The sequence below is a fragment of the Caenorhabditis remanei genome, chromosome IV, assembly GCF_010183535.1.
Source record: "Caenorhabditis remanei strain PX506 chromosome IV, whole genome shotgun sequence".
Taxonomy (NCBI): domain Eukaryota; kingdom Metazoa; phylum Nematoda; class Chromadorea; order Rhabditida; family Rhabditidae; genus Caenorhabditis; species Caenorhabditis remanei.
The window spans coordinates 17792185-17815282 of record NC_071331.1 but is presented as its reverse complement, the minus strand read 5'-3'; the positions used below and the strand labels follow the sequence as shown (position 1 = coordinate 17815282).

At 41.5% G+C, this 23098-nt stretch overlaps 4 protein-coding genes across 4 annotated transcripts; 2 read left to right on the top strand and 2 right to left on the bottom strand.

Annotated features, from left to right (window-relative positions):
- Positions 1-59: 59 nt before the first annotated feature.
- On the bottom strand, positions 60-1855 carry GCK72_014953 (uncharacterized protein; the record flags this gene model as incomplete). Its single annotated transcript, XM_003108653.2, has 5 exons — positions 60-939; positions 1006-1320; positions 1371-1614; positions 1659-1750; positions 1797-1855. 5 exons carry the CDS (start codon positions 1853-1855, stop codon positions 60-62), a joined length of 1590 nt encoding a protein of 529 aa, XP_003108701.2.
- On the top strand, positions 1361-6134 carry GCK72_014952 (uncharacterized protein; the record flags this gene model as incomplete). Its single annotated transcript, XM_053730552.1, has 5 exons — positions 1361-1495; positions 2636-2788; positions 5377-5489; positions 5539-5923; positions 5982-6134. The coding sequence occupies 5 exons, from the start codon at positions 1361-1363 to the stop codon at positions 6132-6134; spliced, it is 939 nt and encodes a 312-aa protein (XP_053585324.1).
- A 2128-nt stretch (positions 6135-8262) lies between these two features.
- Positions 8263-8796, top strand: GCK72_014951 (uncharacterized protein; the record flags this gene model as incomplete). The annotated part of the gene is made up of 1 exon (XM_053730551.1): positions 8263-8796. One exon carries the CDS (start codon positions 8263-8265, stop codon positions 8794-8796), a length of 534 nt encoding a protein of 177 aa, XP_053585323.1.
- A 12027-nt stretch (positions 8797-20823) lies between these two features.
- Positions 20824-22221, bottom strand: GCK72_014950 (uncharacterized protein; the record flags this gene model as incomplete). Its single annotated transcript, XM_003108602.2, has 8 exons — positions 20824-20927; positions 21136-21280; positions 21323-21463; positions 21516-21638; positions 21685-21774; positions 21827-21943; positions 21997-22107; positions 22156-22221. 8 exons carry the CDS (start codon positions 22219-22221, stop codon positions 20824-20826), a joined length of 897 nt encoding a protein of 298 aa, XP_003108650.2.
- Positions 22222-23098: the final 877 nt, after the last annotated feature.

Genomic DNA, 23098 nt, shown 5'->3' with positions numbered 1-23098 from the left:
TTTGACTAATTCTAAACTTTATTCTTTCTATGAAGTTATTTACAAATCAAATCAATGTATCACATGGAAAAGAAAATAATAGCAAACAGGATCAAGGTAGAGATCAATAATGGGATCGTGTAGTTAGTGGGTTCCGGTTTGGAAGTCGTCGCCTTTCGGACACGTTGATCGATTGTCAGAATAGCGTTTCTGGCACCTTGCCAGGTGTGTGGACCAGCCAATCGATAGCAGTATCCGGCATTCGGACCGAAAAAAAGACGGAATCCAAGGATTGGATCAGTGAGGAGAGTCTTGAGAATCGGGACTTGACATCCGATGAGTTCAGCGAGTTCATCCATATACGGGATGTAGTCAACTTGAATAGTGTGTCTTCTGGATTTCACAAATTGCTGAGCCATAGCCTCTTTCTTGTTGACAACATCTTCTGACATCTGAGATTTTCTTGGGATGATGTGATTCCCAGAGAACAAATTGGCAAAGAAAACTCTGGATTGTTGCTCGGAGACTGGCATAATAGATCCGAATGGCTGAATCAATCCAATAATACAAAGCGAGTTGTGATCAGAAGTGGCCACGGGGAACATGTATTTGAACAAATCGACTTCATTCTCAGTTACTGGAACCAACTTTCCTTTCTCGATTAGGTCAAACTCAAACGAGAATCCAGTCGACATGACGACTTCATCCACGTGTGGAATCACACTCCCATCTTCGAAATGAACAGAGTATCCGTCGAATTTCTTGATATTTGGCTTGATTCTGACAGTTCCATTCGCGATTCTATTCGGGAGTTCATCATTAAGCGACGGGTGAGCAGAGAAGACACGATGAGCTGGTTTGAGACCATAGAGGTCATGATCGACACGCTGATTGATGCGGTATTCCACAAGAGAATTGAGAAGAGATTGAGGGAATAACTTGTAGAGAGAGAAGAAACGGCTGAAATTGTTTTTTCAAAAAATTTCAAAACGGTAGAAAACTAATTCTTGTAAATAAGCTACTCACGTATTCATAATGACATCAAAAGGGAATCCTCTTGTCTCAAGTTTCGGAATCAACCAAGTTCCTCTTCTAGTCACCAAATAGACCTGTTTGGCAATTCTCGACTGCTCCACTGCGACATCGATTCCAGAATTTCCGATTCCAACGACTACAACCACTTTATCCTCATATCCCTTATGGTCCTTGTAGCTGTGAGAGTGAACAATTCGTCCCTTGAATTCATTTTGACCAGGGAATGGAGTAGGCCAATGTGGGATAGCGTGGTGGCCGGAGCAGACAAGGACTCCGTCGAAAATATCTTCAAGGGTTTTACCTTCTCTGGAAATTAGTATTATGAGTACTTGGAATTCTCAAAGAAATGTACTCACGGATTCTGATAAGTCACTTTCCAGGTGCCGTCCTTTTCATAATTCTGGGATCTCTCAATGTTCAGAACTCGATGACGAAGTTTGATATGTTTCAAGAGCCCATGATGCTCGGCATAGGCCTTGAGGTAATTGAGCATTTCATTGTTGTGCATAAAGTTTGCAAGATTCTCTTGAGGCGGAAAATCGGAATAGGCCGTCATTTCTTTGGAGGTGTTGATGACCGTGGTTTTCATGACGGATGATTCTGAACAATTTTATAGAATAAGAGTTACAAATTTTCCTTCTTACCATTAGTCTCATGAGATTTGTATCTCCAGAGACCACCAACATCATCGGAAGCTTCGAAGCATGTCACATCAGCACCATACAGTAATCCGTGGCTTAAATCATCTATAAATCATTCAAGACTGAAAAAAATTAACCAACCGAATCGAAGGCAATCCAGATGCTCCTGCTCCAATCACAGCAACTTTTTTCGTTCCCATCTTGAGAAATTAACTTTTTCTCTGAAAACGTTGTCCTTTTGTACTCAATCTAGCCGGGGGGTTTTCCCTCTTTTTCAAACTGTTCAATGCTCATTATGTCCAAAGCCATGTGGTCATATTGACCTGTATGAAACTACAAAGACCCACCTCCATGCGTTGAAAACTGTTCAATGGTCATGATATCAAATGGGGAACACGTGTGTTAACAACGCGGGAAGTTTTTGATCACAACTGATTTCTACTGTTTTTTGAGTACAAACGGGTACGATCATTGAACAGTTTGGAGGTAAGAGGGAGAGAGTTGCAAACATCTACGACGTTGGAAGAGAAATACGAAAAATAGAGAAAAGTAAATCAGAAAATACGGGTGGAAAGTATCATGCTCATTGGTATTTGAAATTGAAGTGACAGGAATTGAAATTGAAAAAGGAATCGTATTTTGTGGGCGAAATGGATTTGATGTTCATAGATATCACCCTGCAGCAATAATGCCAGTATGCAGTCATAACAGGCTAGACTTATCTATTGATGCAATCATAAGAGAAGATAAGATACCATATTTGAATAACAGTACCATGTTTCTCTTTAAAAAGATTTTGCGCAACAAACTTCCCAAAAATGAGACGCTCAGAAATATATTCATTTTTGCTCATCTACTTGAAAATGGCTAATTTTGAAAATATCTCACAGTGTCATAGATTGTCCAACAGCAACATTTGTAAGCTATGTAGAAAAAACCTGGAACAATATTTTTGCAGTTGACAACTTTGTTTTTTCCAGCTTTGTGCATCCACTGTACCTGTCAATGACGGGTCCGTACAACAAAGCTGTCAACTGCAAAAATCTAGCTCAATATTTGATCTACATATGAACTTTGAGAATTTGGGAACCGAGTTTATCAGTAATTCTGTGGCTCCGGAATACGTATTCAAAGTTTGTGTTTTCGAAATAACTATAAAATAACTATTTTTGTTAATAAAAGCGATTACAATTGCTTGATAGAATATGGATGGTACAGTTTTTTCTAATAAAGTCCATAGTAAGTACTCATAAATAACAAGTGAAAAATATTCAAAAATCTAAAGCTTAACCTCTTTTATCCACAATCATGTTCCAGTAATAACAAATCTGTTGCAAATGATAAAGAACGGATACATATTCTAGCTGATACCTGTTGAACCAGACAAAGCTTGAAACACCACCGACGTAGTTCCGATCCAAGTTATTAATTGCGCCACCCCCACTATCACCCTGAAAGTAATTTAATTTTTTATTCAACAAGTATCTGAAAGTTTGATAAAATGATTCAGCTCAGCATCCTCAATTCTTTCAACAAGTTACAGTACGTCAGACACACCAGCAATGAAGTATCGATTTATGATTGGAATGGGTGCTCTAACCGGCCTGAATACATCTTTCCTGCTGTAATATCCAGTCACTCAGTTGTTTTCTCTTGTTCTTCGAATCTTTTCGAAAATAGAGTTCTCACGCTACAGTGCTTCTTTAGATAGTCATTTCCAGTTTGATTCAATAAACTCTGTCCTTTGATTCCTCCGAAAAAGGAAAATTGTCTCATCATAAAAATACAGTATATTTGGATAGTACTGCACCATGTTGGCTTGAAAAGAATCCCAGACAACCCTTTTTTCATCATTCAAAAAAAGTCCCTCATTTCATTTCTTCCACACCCGCAACCCAACTAAACCATGCGAACTTTCGTCATAAACCGAAAATTTTAGTACATAATGATTCGTTAAAAGTTTGAAAATATTGACCTATACAGTTGACCCATGAGAAAAGGACACAAAGGCAAACAGTGTAATAGTGACGCTGAAACCGTCTTGGCTTACACAAAATGAACTTTCTTTAGGAAAAAGCGATTAGGAGACAGAGAAAGTGTCTCTCGAACACATGTGATTTATCACTTTCTATTTGTAATTCGTTCTTATTTTCACTTAATTTGGCGGCCTAATTTCAGAAGTTGTATTCTTGAATTTGATGAAACTGACCCTATAATTCGTTTTTTTTAATCTCTGTCACATGCTTCCCCATTCCAAATATTCTTGAAGTGAACCTGAGAATCCAAGCGCAAAAAGTATCACGCTACGATGATCACCTATGATTCATTTGTTTACATAATTTCCAATTTCTGCTCGACTTGTTTATAAAAATATTATAGTTTGTGCAAAAGAACTGCGAAAATTTGAGTCAAGTCACAACCCTTGGCACCGTGCCAACACTTTTTGGCATACTGCCAAGTCATCGTTGAGCAGAACGAACTTTTTATAAGAGACCAAGAAGAAGAGTGAGAGTGAGAGAAAACAATGATAAAATTCGAATGTTCTCTTCTACCTCGCTTTTTTTCTGCATGTCTGCTAGATGGTGGGGCGCGATTGCACGTGTCTAACGAAATATGAATTGTTGCATTTTCAGGTTTTTTTTCTGCTCGAAATCCTAAAATTCGTATTGAAAATTCTGAAAAAGTGAACCAAAAATCTCACCGTAAGTAAGTCTAGAAAAATTATATTTGAATTTTGAAAGTTTTCAAGAAATTTTTTTTGATTTACATCTGGATAGGTCAAAATAATTAGGGAGTTTTGTAGGTCGAATTAAAAGCAATTCATTTTTCGTATTGGCGCCAAATTTCAGATTTGAGAAATCTCAACTAGTTTCCCATTATTCCCATTTTTCATTTTTTTCCTATCCGATCTGATTTGTTTTCTGGGATCCAACTTTTGGAGGCATTCTTTTTCTATTATCTTGGCTGCCTTCTTGAAAATAGTGATGTTCTGGAAATCATAAGTCCAGTTTATTTTCTTTTCTAAAATCGTACTCAGTCTTTTTGGCTCCTTTATTTCCCTTCGAAGCTCCCTCTCCCTCTCTTGTCATATCCATATCTCGTGATTCACCTTTCTCTCCTTCTTGCTCTTCATCATCATCATCAGATTTCCCGCCCATGTTTCTCACAATATGTACATATATCTCCCCCTCCACCCTCTGGCTCCTCTCCTTCTTCAACTGTCCCTCCTCTCGCCTACCCGCTCCCCCGTTTTCTAACACATTCACACATATTCACACTCACAACCGGGTCGCCAAATTAGAATGCAATGTGGCTGTCTGACCGTCTATAATCTCTTTTCATAGTGCGGCTCGAGAACTCATCTCTTTCTCCCTCCCCTCTTTTTCTTCTTTAGTCCCAATTCCCGTTGTCCTTTTTCTCTTCTTCTTCGTTGGCTCTTCTTCATATTCGAATCTCAAAATTAGTAGTTCAAAAAGATAATGAGAGGGTACACATGTTGGGGCGAGTGGGCGTGGCTTGTGGTCATGACAACAGCAAGACTCCGCCCGCTTCTCCTCTTCTTCATCCTTACTTCGTACTTTTTCGTTTCTTCTCACTTCCCTCCTTCTTTCTCTCTTCTTCTTCTTCTTCTTTTATTCATTCTCACAGTGTCTGTGTGCACTGGCTTTTCTTTTCTTACGTATCTTCTTGACTTTCCATAATCATTTATTTTCTTTTTCAGATGCCTCCAAAGTCGAAGAAGGCCGAGACCACCGCTGCCGCCGCTGCTCCTGCTGCCGAGGAGCCAGCCCCAGCTGAGCCAGCTGCTCCAGTCGAGGAGCCACCAAAGGCAGAGTGAGTCCCAAATCTACCGTTCCACATCATCTAATCCTATTGTTTCCAGAGAGCCATCTGCCGCGAAGCCTGCCGACAAAAAGCAGGTTGTCACCAAATCCGGTCGGGCAGTTCGTGCCGCAAAGAAGCCGTTGCCGACACCAGCCGTCGAGTCGGACCAGGAGAAGGAGGACGACGAGTATCAAGGTGATGAGGACGATGAGGAGGTCACCTTCGAGCCGGCTCCAAAGAAGAAGGCTCGTGGAAAACGAAGCTACGACGAAGACGTCGACTATGGAAAGGCGAAGAAGTCTGGTAGAAAGACTACTGTCAAGAAAGGTGGATCCAAGCCATCCACTAGAACTACGGCTCGCAAGAACGTTCCATCCGAGGAGGAGGAAGAAGAAGAAGAGGAGGAAGAGAAGGAGGTGAAGAACAATAAGGGAGCAGGAAAGGTGAGTTGAGATCTGAAAGAAGAAGATGAGGCATGTCCTAAACCTTTTCATTTTCCAGAAAGCTCACGCTGAAAGCGATGGAGACTCATCGGATGGCGAGGCTCCAGCTCGCAAGGCACCACAACGTGCCAGCGGACGCACTCGCATGTCGGGAGCTCCACCATCGGCTCGTCTTGCCGCCAACAAGAAGAAGAACGACGACTCGGACTAGACTCTCCACAAATGATAGATCTCTCTTCAAACCCATCGATCCATTTACTTTATCTTAAATTCAATATCACTAATTCCAAAGAATATCATGTAATGCTTTCAGTGAAACCGACTCGAATTATTTGATCTTGACGGTTCGATTCGAAACATTCTATTTCCCCTATCCCTTTGTATTTTGTGACATTCCTTTTCAAATTCTCAAATCTAGGAACACATGACTGATCTTCGATAAGAATCATAAACTTGTATGCTTTTAGCTGTTTCTATGCTGCTAGTATTGTTTTAGTTCTCTCTCCTGTGATGTCATATGTATCCCCTTCATCTCTCATTTTCTATGTACCCCTGATCTATCTTGGAGTTTTCTATCAATAAATCCGATCCAATCGAATAATTTTTCCGATGGTTTTCAAATTGGAATATCGGGGAGTTAAGCAGCTTCTAGAGGTTTTGAGAGCTTCTAAATTAGTCGTGGACCTATCTGCCGCAGGTGCATTCAGGTTACGGATTTCGGAAAAGGACAGGATTAAGCCTAAACCTCCTGGCTCTATAATCCGCAATTATTAGAGACTCTTGCAGTCAACAAGTCCCTTTACGGGTTCGAATTCGTTAATCCGGATTGAATTAATACATTTTATTTGAATACCGAATCAGAGAAATTAAAGCAAGTTACAAAGAGAATAACAAAACGAGAATAACAGAAAAAAAAATATTTAAATAGCCGGGCAACCATCACGGCTGACATCTCCATAGACGTCGAACACTTCCGTGTCGACCTGCTTCTTACGACGAATCATTTTACGTTCCTTCTTCAATCCGAAGCTAATGAATCGGATACATCCGACGAATGGCTTGTTTGTAGTGATTCCCTTATTAGTGACACCTTCTGGAAGACCTCCGAAGTAGAGTGGATCTTTGGTGAGTACATCGGTCTTTGCCTTCTTCAGAATCTTGATGTGAGCTTTACCGTTGACGGTGACAGTAAGAAGATTTCGTTTCTTCGAGATCTGAAAATATTGATTATTAGAAAAATAGTATTACTTCTTAATTTCTCACCTTGAAAGCTTGCCATTGTCCATCACAATACTCATTATCAGTAGCCGGATGATGCCAGAGATCCTCTCCTCCACTTCCACTTTCAACAGTTGTTTTGATGGATCCATTGACAAACTCGACAGTAATATACTCCAAAACTCCAACAGAGAACAAAACTCCGTCCTTCATTCTTGGTCTAATCTCAACTTCCACTCCGAAAGACGCTCCAACTTCATAATCCTTTTGAACGATAGCGTATCCTCCATCCTTTCCGAAATACATTCCAGGCTCACTGAACTGAGAGCACTGCTCCGTTCCGAATTCTTTTCCATTATTCAAACTCTTTCCATTCAATCTGAAGTCCTTGATACATCCACTGAATTGAGATCTGACTCCTGGAACCAATGTTCTGACGAATCCAGCGAGATCCGATGGGACTCCTCCGACGAAGAATGGTGGTTGAGTCTCAATGAGATCCTCATTTTGGTTGGAGGCTCCTTCAGATTCATAGGAGTCGTCATCAACGATCAAATGAGCAGACTTTCCTCTTCTGGACACCTTGATAGAATGCCAGCGTCCATCAATAATAGACTTGTCAGATTTGATAACAACTTGTCCGGATCCTGTGTCATAAGTGAAGATGACACGTCCATGTTCGAGGATTACAGCGATATGGTCAGTGCGTTTGTTAGTGGCGATAAAGACGATTCCATTATCAGCAGTTGGTCGGATCTTGAAAGTGAACTCTCCGCTCTTGTCGATAGCCTCCGGAAGCACATCATATTCAATTCTGCTGTGTTGTTGAGTTCCAAAGTTGAATCCTTCGGCATCCTCAAACTGGATCATGGCGTCTTGTGGAAGACTACAGTGTCCATCTGGTCTGACCTGAAATATAAAAGATAAGAAACTGAAAAACCAATCAGGAACTGAAAGTAAAAACGTAAAAACTGGGAGTTAGCTTTTTCAGGGTGAGCGTTGTAAATGAACTGAGAATTTGGGAATAAATAGAGAGATAGAGTTGAACTGAAGAATAGCGTTAGAAAGAACTGAGGAACAAGTCTCACTGATAAATCCACAAATTCAAAGTGATCTGAGAAATGATAGGAGGAGTCACGTTTCGCGTTCGGAGGAACATAAATCGGCTGGTCTTTCATCTTCAAGAGTCGGTAATTAAGGGGGAATATAGGATTCTAGGTAACCCTGGAGACACCGAATGTGAAACTCTTACCTCTGCTGGCGCCTCTGTTGGCTCTTCAGTAGTCGTTGCTGGTGTCGTCGTCGTCGTCTCTTCTTCCTCATCGTCGTTTGGAAGCACAGCTACATCAGCATCAGTTGGGGCAGCAGTTGTTGTTGTCGAAGTAGTGGATACATTCTCATCATCACTCAAAGAGCACCCATTCAAAGAAATCTCCTTGATATCAGATCTAGAGAAGTCCAGGAGTTTTCCATTGAGAGTAACGTCTCCAATGCATCCGACAAATGACGGTGTCTCTCCAGATTTTCCGAAGAAAGCGGAGAGGAAACTGGCGTCTGGATTGGAGTCATCGGCATGCTTTCTGGTGACTTCATTGGAGAATGAGTCATCAGCGTCGATTCTGATAATCTGTTTGGTTTTTCTGATGGATACATAATGCCACTTCTCATCTGGAGAGGCTGCCAACTCGAGAGTTGCCACGTCTTCTCCACTTGTCACCGTCAAGATTCCTTCCTCGTTAATTGTGACGCTAAGAACTGAATCTTCATCGTCGTTAACAGTGAAGAGAGAAGATGTTTGACGAATTGCCTTCGTCTTGAACATGAAAGTAACTGAAACATCTTCCGAGAATTCAGTAGCATTATTGAATCCAGCTGTAGTTCTGTCAGACAAGAATGATACAGTGCGGACTGTGTGTAGTGGACATCCAGTTCTAACTCCCTTCGATGCATGAGTCGCTTCAAGATCAACGTCATCTGATCCGAGTTTCACAGATTTGATGCATCCGCGGAGTGGAACAATTGTCGTTCTGACAGATAGTCCAGATGGTGTTCCTCCAATGTAGAGGAACTCAGTGACAGACATCTCAGAATCCTTTCCAGGAACATCTCCTTCGTGAACTTCAGTTTCTCCATCAATCATCATTTTGACGTGTTTCTGAAAACATTGTTTATGGTTTGTTGCTTGCGAAATTTGCGGTCAATAATTAGAGGGTTTTTGTGTGGAGCCATAATCCTGGTCCGTTAATTCTAGGGCAGAAAGGCGAGTTATTAAACGGAATAATTAGAGGAACAAATAGAACATTCTAGGCTGGGAAAATTTCAAAAATATTAGTAATGCTCACCTCTTCTCTAACAATCGAAACTGTATGCCACTTTCCATCATTATAACTCGAAGAATCGGTAATCCATTGTTCAACTCCTGATCCAAGATCTACAGACAACTTGACGTTTCCTTCCGACAACTCAAGAGACATGAAATCTCTATCTTTTCCAACGAAGAACAGAGTTCCATGTGGAGAGAAAGTCAAGAATGACAACGAAATCTTGGTGGCCTTTCTTGGATTCCAATGACTTGGTTTATAAGAAGTGTATCCTTCTCCATCCAAAGAAATCACAAGTTCATCAGCATTATCTGTCATCTTCGGCTTCTTTTGGGCTCCGCTCACGTTGACATTTCCCTTCTCACGGGCGTTCCAAAGTCCAATTGGTTCTCCGTGAAGTTTCAAAAGTTCAATGTCTCCGACGAAGTCACGGTTGTAGAGAGCTTTTGTGATCTGAAAAATGAGAATAAGTAGATGTTTTATAGAAGGAAAACTCACTCTAGCAGTTGTTGGAATACCTCCAACAAACAACTTGGAAATCTGTTGATTCAAATTGAGTACACTCTTGTTTCCTCCGGCAACTGAGCTCTTCGTCTCCGCAGTTTCTACGCTGTTTGGCTTGGTGAGTGTCACATTAACAGTCTTTCCAATTCTCTCAATGTTGAGCCTTCTCCACAATCCATCATTAACCGGAGTATCCAATTTAACAACAGCTGGAGCATCACCAAGATCTACAGTAACCTTTGGACGACCGTACTCAATTTCAGCGGCGACGTAATCAGCAGTTGGCACTGCACGACTTCCAACGGCTGTCTCTTCATTTCCGAAGAACAACGGGATTCCATGCTCTTCTTCGGTACGGAAATAGAACGAGATATCAGCATGAGCAGCGGATCGAGTAACTCTTTGTCCAATATTCAAATCAAGAGAAGATCCCTTCTGGAAGTGAGCTCCCAATTTAATCTTATTCGCAGCAGTACGGGCGACAGCAATCATTTCTCGGACGTTCAAAACCTTATCCTTGATTGAGTCCACCTTTCCAGTTCTCACAGCAGACAACTTCTTGAGCTCTTCAAATTTAGAAACAACAACTGGAGCCAACTTTTGAAGTTGGACTGAGTTTCTTCTCGCCAGACGGATTCCTTCCATTGCACTGTTCGCCTTTTCCGTAATCTCCTCAGCCTTTCCAGCAATTTCAGCAATCTTTGCACGAGTCTCTTCAATATTTCCATCAACTTCAGCCTTCAATCCCTCGATCTCCTTGACCTTATCATCAATGCTATCCAATGTCTCCTTGTTGTACTTTGGAATTCCAGCCTTCACAGCCTCCTTTCTCTTTCTCAACTTGTCAGTAAACTCAGTGAGTTGTTCCAATTCTCTTTTGAACTTCTCTGCATCTTTCACATCAATTGCAGACTGCTTTGAAAGCTCAGCAATCTTTTCCTTGAGTTCATCCGATACCGGCTTATCCTTAGCTGCTTGAACAGCTTCAGCATATTTCGACTCTTCTTCGAGAAGCTCGAATGCCTTGGTGATCTTTTCCTTGGCGCTTCTCAAAGTTTCAGTTAGATTAGTGTAAGCATTAGCAGCCTCCAAAGCTTGATCAGAATTGTCTTTATTGTTGTCGAATGCTTGTCTCAAAGTGGTTGATTGGAGATGGAGCTCATGAGTCTTCGCATTAACCAATTTCATATCAACTGGCTTCTCATCTCTTCTCACTCTCTTCTTCGCCGCTTCCATTGCTTCAGCCAAATCGTTTCTCGTCTCATTGAGAGTAGTGAGTTTAGTGTTAATAGCTTCACGATTGTCTTTCAAGCTCTCAGTGATGTTTCCGATAGCTACATTAACCTTCTGGAATTCTCCCTTGACGGTGTCGACACGTTCAAGATCATCAGAGATGGCAGCAACGAGGTTTTGAACCTTGGCGAGTTGAAGCATCTTGGCAAGCTAAAAAACAAATTATAATGAATTGAAAACGTTATTTTCAGACTTACATTGTTAGCTCTATCAGCCTTGGATTTTGACTCTTTGAGCAGTTGTTGAGCACTGTTCAAGTAAGCAGCAAGATCCTCAGCCTTTTTCTTCTGTGCCTCGAAAGTCTTCTTCTGTTCTTCCAATTTATCCGTCTCTGCTTGAATCTTATCTTGAATCTCCTTGAGCTTTCCTGGTACACTTTCAGCCTTCTCTGGGTATGGATCAGCTGAAGTTGCTTCAAGAGACATCAACGTCTCTTCAGCTTCTCTCAAAAGTCTCGGGTCAACGTTGACAGCTTTAGAAGATGATCCAATAGCAAGCGCAATTTCAGCAAGACTGCGAACACTTTGACGGGCTCTTTGAGCTTTCTTCGCGACATCATTCAAGAATTCAGTTCCATTTACAGTCAAAGATTTGAAAGCAGCTGCAGTATTGTTAGAGTGATTCTTGGTTCTGTTGAGTTTGTTGAGGATTTGAGTTGCGTTCGTCAAGATATCAGAAGCATCTCCGAAGACGTTACCGAACGAGTTCTCCTCATCGTTTAGCATTTTTGTGATCTCATTGATATCATTGAATTCCTTCTTATTTCTGGCAAGTCGGGCTCCAACAATTGTGGCAGATGAGATGTTAGCAATTGCAGTTCCCAAAACATCAATTTCCAATTCCAAGTTGTCAACGTCTCCAATCAAATGATGAACACATTCGTCACATCTTCTACATCCATGAGTTGGAATTCTGAGGTATGATGGGAGACATTGGTCACATCTCGATCCGGTAGCTCCCTCTTGACAATGACACTGTCCAGTTCTCACGTCACAAACCGTTCCCATCGATAGATCCGATTCGCAGTCACACTTATCACATCCATGTTCCCCATAGTTCCAGTATCCATGCTCACAATGTTCACATCTCATTCCAGTGGCTCCCGGACGGCAAGTACATTGTCCATTCTCCACGTTACATTGGGTATTAAATGCAGCAGTTCCACAATGACAAGCCTGACATCCTTGGCACTTCGAGAAACCCCAGTGATCTGCTATGCATCTATCACAAGAGTCTCCTTCAACATTGGTTTTGCATTCACATCCTCCACTCTTGTTGTCACAGTATTGAGATCCACACTGGTCACATTCACAGGAAGAGCAGTTCTTAGCAGCGACAGCATCTCCGTAGAACCATTGAGCACACCATTCACAGTGTCTTCCATCAGTATTCTGTTCACAGAGATAGCAGTCTCCACTGACTGGATGACAGGCACGGGAATCCGTGAGGTTGTTGTTTCCGTTACATGCACATGGTTCACAGGATCCTCCTACTTGTTGTGGTTGTCCGAAGTATCCAGCAGCACATCTATCACATCGATCTCCAGTGTATCCTGGTTTACAGTTACATTGGAGAAGCTGTCCTTCTTCGGAGACGTCGCAAGACTTTGCAAAGTTGTTGGATGGAGCGAATGGACAGGCACACGCCATACAATCATATGGAGATCCGTTAGTAGCGTTTCCATAGTGTCCTTCATCACAGAATTCACAATGATCTCCATGGGTGTTGTGTTCACAATCAGTACAGATTCCAGTATCTGGGTCACAAGTGGCAGAGTGTCCATTGCATTCGCATGGGACACAGGCACCCAAGAAACTTCCAGAGGAGACACGATGGTATCCAGATGCACAGAGTTGGCAGGATGGTCCAGTGTACGGGGCTGGGCATTGACATTGTTCGACTGAGGAGGCCTTGATCACTGAATCAGCTCCATTTGGTTCAGAGACTTCCAATCCAAATTCATAGAGAGTACTGGTCTTCGGATGATCAAAGTAGGAAGCCTTCAATGTGATATTCTGAAGAGAATGGAGAACTTTCATGAGCTCTTCTCTAGTGACAGTCTTTCCTTCAGCAGTCAAGAAATTCTCTGGAACAAGTTTACACTTGACAGTGAACTGCTCTTCTGGATTGGTTGGTTGCTCGGTTGCCCAGTACTCAATAGTCATGTTGGCTCCAGTAAGACGAACATCTGCATCGGCATTCATTGTCTTTCTTCCACCACGTGGCACTGTAGAGAGCTTGAAAGTAAGTTTCAATCCGTAGCTAGTGGTGTAGTCCTTGGTCTCAATTGGGACAATGAAGTAGACAGAGTTAGGAGAAGACTCTTCCGAAGTGTAGACGACAGTATCATCCTTGTTGTCAACCATTCCATTGTCATCGGTGGTAAGGAAAGAAGACATATCGACAGACATCTGAAAAAGAGGAAATATTGTGATAAAGTTTGAAGAAATTGAATAACTTACATGATTGACTGGATACATGCTTGATCTACAACTATCAGTGACTCCAAAACAGAAACAATTGACGCATCCCAATGGATTTTCAGCCGACAAATCGAAAGTTCCAGCCTTACAAGCCTCACATCTAGCTCCATAAACGTTTTCTTTACACTTGCACTGAGCATTCGTGGCGTCACAAATTTCTTCAGTAGTTCCATCTCTATTACAAGAGCATCCGTAGCAATGTGGGAATCCGTAGAATCCAGCCAAACAGCGATCACATTGTCTTCCTCCCATTGATTCTCTGCACAAACATTGACCAGATTCTGGGTCACAGACGAGGTTTCCTCCTTCCGATCCCTGTGGATGACAACCACATTTCTGGCAACCGATCAGTGGATCATATCCGAAAGCGTTGCTGACACAACGGTCGCAGGTTTGTCCTTCGACGTGTGGTGGGCAGAAGCATTGTCCGGTACGTTCTTCGCATTGTTGTCCAGCATTGCATTGACATTCTGAGAAGTTTTAAAGTTAGAAAGTTGAAATGTCTTTTCTCTAATCGAATTAGTTTTATCTAAACTTCAGAACATGAGCTCGCCGTGAACATGTTTGCAAAGACTTCCCCCTACGATAGAAATCCGAAAAGCTAGGCCAGCTTAATCACCAAACATTTCTAGTAAATATTCAAAGTTAATAGAAAAAAAACTCACTGATACACTCTGGGAAGTTATAATATCCTGGAGCACAACGTTCACATCTTCTTCCAATGACATTCGGTTTACACTTGCACTGTCCTCCGTACTCTTCGCATTGGAAGGATTCAGATCCTTGAGCGACACAATCACACGAAAGAGCAGCAGAATTGAAGTCAGTCGTCAATGAGAAAATCTTTTGTTTACAGAAATCACTGACTGATTCTGGATGATTCTTCAAATTCTCTTCAGAACATTCCTTCAAGAAATCATTCGAAAGGTCCAAAGCGAGTGGCTCCATCAGCTTATCCTTGAATGAGTTGTATGGAACAGCAGTGATCGAATCAATATAAATTGGTCCTTTCTGGCTGGAATTGTGGTAGAACGTGGCAGTGTATTTGTCATCCATGAAGAATTGGATAACTTCTGGTCGTTCTTTGTCTCGGATAAGAGCGCGACATCCACTGATAGATGGGCAGAATGCAAGTGGTACGGTAGCTGAAATATGAGAGTTGCACAGATGGAAATGGTGAGGGTTAGTGCAAGACGGACATTGCTGTGAGGGACTACAGACTACAAACTACAAAAAACAACATGCAACGAACCATTGAAAAGGAATCTCGACGAGTACTTGTTGTCTGAAAAAGGAGATGCGGTGCTGGGAGAAATGGGGTGCACGGATAGGGAAAGATGACAGAGGTGGGTGCTTTGTGCTTATAAAATTTGAAAAATGAAATAAAAAGTGAACTTTTGGGCCACTGTGGACTCAGAAATGCCAAAAAAAGTGCTCGAAAAAAGGGGAAAAGTGCTAAAAACCTGAAAAGTGGGGAGAAAAGTGCGAAAGAAAAACAAACAACAAGCATGCGTGTTGCACGAGTCACCCTGGAAATAGTGCTCGTTTTGGACGAGAACGTCGATGTTGATCGGTGTGTTATCCGGATTGAAGTAGTGAACCAAGAACATGTAGTGTCCACGTGTTGGGACGACTCCTGAGATCTCGATGGTCGCCTGAAAATACGTTATTGTTTTTTGAGTCCTGCTAGGATATTGAGTTACCTGAGCATCATCGAGAGGAACGACGCGCATTTCCTTGGAGTTGGATACTGGGAACGGAAGTTTGTCTCCGAGGATTGACTTATCCATATTTGATCCAGCCTCAGCTTCAGTCACAACTGATTCAGATGCTGGTGGGTAGCTTTGTGGAACACATCTTCCGTCCTTTCGGATGCATACTGGGACCTGAAAATATTCAAAAATGTATTTGTCACATTCAGATTGCCAAAGTTTTTGAACAAACCTGTTGCAAATACTCTGAGCTGAAGTCCGACTTCTTGATCAAGTTGACAGAAGCCAATCCGAATTCATGATTTGGTTTGATATTCAATCGAACTGTTGCTTCTCCCTTCTCCAATGGAATATATGGGATGGTGCCTCCAGAAGAGACAAGTTCACGGCAGAATGTGGCATATGGGCAGTGATGAACAACAACATTTCCATTCAACACTTCCTTATCGTCCTGGTTAACAAGGACTCCCACATTTCCATCGGTTTCTTCTCTGTTGTGATATTCAATCACGACGACGTATTCTCCAGTTTCTGGAACATCCAACTTAGCCTCGACGGTTCTTGGATTCTCATCAGCACGGACGAAAGCTGCCGGTCCAGTGATTTCAGATGGGAGGATCTCAACTGGAACAAGTTCCAAAGCAGTTGTAGTTCCATCTTCATTCACATAGTTGAATGGAACCTTCTCCATATCAACGAAGAGACGAGAGCTTGATGGAATTGGTGGGTAGATCAAATCAACGCAAGTGGTATTCTTGGTACTGTGAGAGAGACATGGTTGTGGAGCACGTTGACGGAGAGCAGTTCCCTCGTAGTATTCAGATGGAAGGACTACGATGTAATCCAAAAAGAGTCTCTGCTTGGTGGCAATAGCAAGCGACCATTTTCCAGGGTTCAATACAAATGGTTTTCCGTCTACAGTAATTTCTTTCATTGCTGGTAAATCTCCAGGAGCGAACGTGGCTTTTCCGGATTGTTCTACGTCTTGAGTATGACTGAATCTTGGAACAATCGATACTGTAGCAGTGATTGGGACAGGTGTCGGGTTACGGTAACGGAAGAGAAGTCGGTAGACACTGGCCTTTGTGATGTCAACATCGAGGAGAATCTTCTCTTGAATCGGGGAGAAGACCGCGTATCCTCTCCACGAGAAATTGGCGAATTGTTCAGGGTCGACTGCGAATCTGACAGGTCTTTGATCTTCAGTATGAGCATCCTCTGCTTCGTATTGATTGTGCCAAAGAGTTGGGAAGTAGTGATTCTCAATTGGACGATCACATCGGAGTCCAGTGACTCTCGGACGACACTTACACTGTCCAGATTCAATATCACATTCAGATCTGAGTGCTCCACCGATATCACAGTGACACGACTCACATCCGAGTTGATTGTAGCTGTTAAGTCTGTAGAATCCTTCAGCACACTGGTCACATCTTCTTCCATCCGCATTCTTCTTACACAGACATTGTCCAGTCTTCAGGTCGCAAGTGTTCAATCCAGAGATTGTTCCATTCGTATTACATTCACAACTTCTACATCCATCCTCATGGTGGTATTGAAGATCCCAGAATGTTGGTTTACACTGATCACAAATTCTTCCAGTGACATGTTTTCTGCAAGAGCAGAGCTCTCCTGGAGACACTTTGTCGCATCCCTGGAAGTCTCTGGTCACTCCAGATGGATTACAGTTACACTCTTCGCAGATTGGGAAGTTGTAGAAGTTTGGTTTGCATCTGTCACATCTCTCTCCCTCGAAGTTTCCCTTACAGTAACACTGTCCATTGCTATCACAGGTTTGTCCCTTGGCTCCTGATACAAGACACTCGCATCCACGGCATTCTGGATAGTTGTAGAATCCGGCTGCGCACTTGTCACAAGTTCTTCCAGTGAAGTTTCCACTGCATGGACATTGACCAGAAGTGGAGTCACATTCAGGGGATGTCGTTCCAGCTCCATCACAAGAGCATTGTTTGCAGTTGGGGTATCCATAGTAGGCAATGTCACAACGGTCACACTTGTCTCCAGCGAATCCTTCTTTGCAGAGACATTGACCAGTTGTTTGGTCACAGACTCCTCCTTCAGTTCCCATTGGATCACAGTTGCAGACTGAAAGAAAACTAGATTAATCAAATCACGTTTAATCACGATAACTCACATTTACAGTCGTCTCCATAGTATCCAACTTGGCACTTGTCACACGACAATCCAGCGTACGCGGGTTTGCATTCACACTGTCCAGTAGCTGCCGAGCAATTCGAGTGTTCGGATCCAGTCGAGTCACAAACACACTCCACACATCCAGCAGTCACATTTGTGAATCCATCGGCACAAGTGTCACAGAATGTTCCACCGAATCCTGGTTTGCATGGGCATTGGCCGTTCTCCGGAAGGCAGACATCTCCAACAGTTCCATTGACGAAACATTCACATGGCTTACACTCTGGTGGATCATAGTATCCAGGAGCACATTGATCACAGTTCTCTCCAACAAATCTAGCTTGGCACTCGCATTTTCCAGTCTCCTCCGCACATGATCCAGTATGCTTATCGGGGTCACAATCGCACGCTTTACATGGTTGTGGCTCATCCCAAGTGACACCTTCTGGACGGTAATATCCATAAGAGCACTTGTTACAGTTGATTCCTTCAGTGTTGTCTCTACAGTTGACACAGACACCTCCTCCTTCGTAGTTTCCTTTCGAGTCAACGGATTGCTTGTTCAGATCAACTTGCTCATCGTAATAGCACTCGTTGGAACGTCCGAAACAGTTGCAAGCCTCGCAGGTGAAGTTATTATGGGCAGTTGCAGGTTGCCATTTCTTTTGAACGAATCCAGGACAACATCTCTCGCACATGTCTCCGCAAGTGTTGTGCTCACAACGGCAGAGAAGAGACTTTGGTCTTTGTGGCTCCAGAATATCACAAGTGACAGCGTGTCCGTTACAAACACATCTTCCTCCAATCATGATTTCCTTGATAGCGTAGAAATACTGAAAATAAAATAATCAAGTAATGATCTTCTAATTAATTAATTATATAAACTCACTCTTCTGGTGACAGTCGGGTCTCTGAACTCATTCATTTCCATCAAATGTCCTTGAAGAGTTCTTGTTCCAAGAAGTCGGAGTCTGATGTTGGTGGCTCTCGTGAAGTTTTGAAGGACTTCAGACGTGGCGAACTTCAACGAACTAGGACGATGTTCCAGAATCTTGATGACCATTTCAGCGTTTTCCAATGGTTGAAGATTGGCTTGATCAGTACGGCAAGTGACAGAATCGTCTTCAGAAATTGGGGACAAGGATTCCATTCCGAATCTTCTCATACATTCAGCCGCATTCTCAGCAAAGTTGAACCATGGTTGATAGGTTTTTCCGTGATCTGTTGATCTCTCAAGAACCCAACTTCCCGGACGAGGACTGTTTGCCATTTGAATCCAGACGTACGCCACGTGGAATTCCTGTTCCAAGTCAATAGTGATATTGATCTCATTGTGTTGAAGACCTCTAGAAAGTGGAGGAGACATCCACCAACTGTTGTTTCCATCGACCATATTGGATGCCGGATGGGAGTTCTCATTTCCAGCATTACAAAGACCGCATCCATGTCCTCCGCGGACAATTGCATTGTCTGGAGACCAGGATCTTTGTTGATCGTCTTCTTGATACGAGTAGGAGTTCAGTGGAGTGTATTGGGAGGATCCTGAAATAACCGTATTTGATTTAAATTACACTAGAAGTACTAACCAGTCAGTGAACAATAGATTTCAGTCACCGGTTGTCCTTGAATCTCTCCACAAGTCGACGTGGCATGAATTGGTTTTCGATGAGAAATGGTGATTTGGGAAGGGGTCAACACTTGTGAGTAAGTGAGTTGTGCCAATAATGTTACTACTATAAATAAGGCCCGCGTCGCCCAAGGCGACGTATCGTATGGGCTCATCTGAAAAAATTTGAAATTGGAGAGGAAGGAAAGTAACAAGAAATGAGAAAGATTGGTAGAAGAAACGAAGAAAGAGTGTGAGGGCATCTGGGGACAGTTGTCCATCCACCACATTGCCCCCTTCGCCAGATGTGAGTGGAGAAGAAGAAGAATGAATCAATGAGTGCAATGTGCAATCGGGGAGGAGAGGGGGCAAAAGGGCCGGTGCCTGGTGGAGAAGACAAATGGATTCTAGATTCTACAGACTTTTTTCATGGTTCTTAATGAATCTTTTTTGTCTAGAAGCTTCGAGAAGCAGATGTGAAGAGAAGCGAACGAATTGAGAGAGGAGAATTAATATTGATCTACATCTACACCCCAAAAGGATCGATGAAAATTAAAAAAAGAAAGATGGGTTCCAGAATTCAAAAAGTTGCCATTTTGAACCAAAATTTGAAAAGAAAATTCAAAACAAAGAACCCAGATTTTTCAAATGTGCGAGATGACTATTCGCACACACAGGTCAGCCAAGACACCTAGCAACAGTGTGGTCATTCGAACAGTTGGTGGTCTGAACGATTAGAAGTGTGTTCCTGGGAAAATATCTAAAACAAATAGATCAGTCATTAAAGTACACGTAGATGAATGTTTATGATACTAAGGGAGACAGAGTAGACATTTTCTGGTGTTGAGTACGGTTATGGATGTTTTTGAGAGGTCGACACAATTTTCTAAAAACACTTACAATCGAGGCTATTCTGCAAGTGATTAACAAAAATGTATTTAAAACGGTTAGGATACATTTCAAAACGAGACATCTTGGAACCAAGACATTTCAAAACCGAACGATCTGTTGAAAAATGAAAGATCAGATCTGAGAATTCTAGAACTATGATAAGCTTTTCTGAATGACTAATGTCACGAACTCATGGTCGCGGAACGTCTAGATTGAAAGGAGAAAAATCTACGAACATGAAAATGAACTCTCGATTCCGAAGTCCTTTCTCAATCCTTTTTTCTGAACTATAAAAGTGTGAAACTCAGGAATCTTAATCCTAATCCAACACCAACTGCCTCCTCCATCTCGGAGCTTGATTAATTGCAAAAGAAGAAATCAAAGAAAAAGTGAGGTGATTCATCCGAATCGTGCAACTGGCCGATCGCTCTCTCCAGTTTTCTTTTTCTTCAAAAACCGAGCCCCGTCTCTCTCTTCTCGTTAGGGGTCACCTTCATTACAACCAACCCATTCGGAAATAGTACGTGAGATGAAGAGACGCAGATCGGGTCATTGATACGAGAAGAGAACATGTCTGCTCGACGATTGTGCAACTTTATGGACGTAATCGAGCAACAGACGTCGTGTTTCGTTTGTATCGTTTTTTGGGGGTAATAGAGAGAAGGAGACTTTATTGCGGTAGATCAATAGAGAACAGTGAGAGAAAGAAGAAGAATTACTCAATGAATGGAATTTTGTAGAGAATGTCCTCGATGTGGTGATCGTTCACTTCGAAGGCGACGAAGAAGTGGAAGTTATTACGTCGCATGGTGATAGTAGCTGAAAGGAAAATAAATATGCATAGTAGTGTTGTATCTTGAGCAGGGCTGGGCAAATTATTTAACCACGTTTTCAGTTCACCCTGATCAAACATTCAAAACAAGAATTCAAATAATTTGCATAGCCCTAATCTTGAGCTATTTTGGTCTACTCAAATCGAGAAAAAAGGCTAAATACCATCCTTCTTTGTCTATCACTCCTTACGCACCTTTATCTCCTTTTACATTCTTCATTGTCCATGTTGATCTATCTACATTTTGAATATTCAGCCCAGAAATTATATCACCAAAGTTAAAATTTTGATTGGTGGTGATACGCACCGCTTCCAGTTCACGTGAGCCAATGAGCCATTGCTGTAAATCCAGATTTCAGATTATCACTCCACACTTACTCACTTCAAACATATTTCTAACAAATCTCTGAGGGATTCTATCGCATGAATGAAAAATGAACTTTTTCGCCTCACAATTGTTCAAAATCGAATCATAAAACTCCTCGTCAATGCTGTCATCCATTTCAAAACACAAAGAGTTGAGCTGAAACCCTATGATTTAATTTCCAGAATCAAAAAATTAAAAGTAATCTTACTTTTTTATAGCCCTCTAACTCTAAATGAATCGGTTGCAAATTACTTTCCACGGCTTCAAAGTTGATGACACGACATTTGGCAGCTTGGAGAAGTTGGCATATGGATTCATGAGATGCTGAGAACTGAAAAATATAAAATAGAAACTAAAAACATTTCTTAAAAACTCACAGAATGGAACAATCTGAGTTGCTCGAATCTTAACTTATTCTTCTGAGCATTTTCAGTCAAGAAGGTACAAAGCTCTTCATCCAAATTGTTCTGAAATCATTCAGTGGGAACTTTGCTAAATAATTCTTTTTGTAAAACCAACCACAGTCAACACCTTCACATTCACGAAACAGAAAAACTTCGAAATGTATTCGATGGATTCGAACGGAATGCGGTCACACCATGAAAAGTTTCTCCATGCTCTCACACGTCTTCTTTCCTGAAAATTCTCAAAAAAGAATTTCCAAACTCAAATTCAAGCAAAATACTCACTAAATCAATATGATAAATATCCGTCGACGCCAAGTATTTCTGATTCTCCTCAATCAATTTTTTCAGTGTTTTACAAGTCAAACGAACTTTATAACACTCTTGAAATGTGAACTAAAATCGACATTTTGTTATTTCAACTTCTAAAAATATCAACCTTACATTTTTCAAAACCTGAATAATAAGATTCGAAGGAAGCTGAAAAATAGTAGAGTTTTCCAAGCCCATTGTTTGAAAAACTGAACATTTATTTTGAGAAAATCGGCAAGATTTCGTCTGCTTCTCTCTGCTTCCTTGTTTGTTGTGTTCTCTACTCGAGTGTAATGTATAAAGTGAGTTGGCGGATTGGGGAGAAATGAATTGATCGGGAGATGCTGAACAAACTATCAAAATTATGAAATTTTCTGAAATTTCCAGAACACTAAATAAACTCGTCGAAAAATGTGGTTCATCGTAATGAATGTATGAGGACGTAAAAATGTATGAGGACTAGAAAAATATTCTCTAGAAAAATAGAAATAAAATAATAGGAAAGAAATCAAAGTTAAAAATTTGAAACCACATCTCTGTAAACGTTGAAAACCTTCTTCTTGAAAAAATCTTGAAAAAACAGAAACTTTCAAGCTTAGGTCTTTTTCAGGCCTAGGTTATTCTCACATCCTGACTGGTCTTCATTTTCAAAGACTTTCATCATCTTGAGCTTTATTCCGTCTTCTTTTTTACAGTCTTCAGAAATTCTAAGTTGACCTTTTTCAGTTTCAAACTGCAAACATTTCTTATCCCCTTTCCATAAATTTTCAAATTTCTGCCCTTTGTCCATCGCCATGTAATGTTTCTCTTTATGATTTATTAGTGCCAGACGTTTTCTAATAACTTTAGTCTAGTCACAGCTCACTGCAAAATTCGGCACTTCGATGACTAATTTTTCGTTTTGTGCCCTACAAAAAGTGTCCAAAAATGTTCTAATCTAATCTCATTTTCTTCCACTTTGTTTTTTCTCAATTTCAATAAAACATCACTATATTGAAAAAGTGCCTGGGTGCCAAGTACAAGTTTGTACCTGAAATAATCATTTTAATTTATTTGTGTGCTGAAAATAGAACCA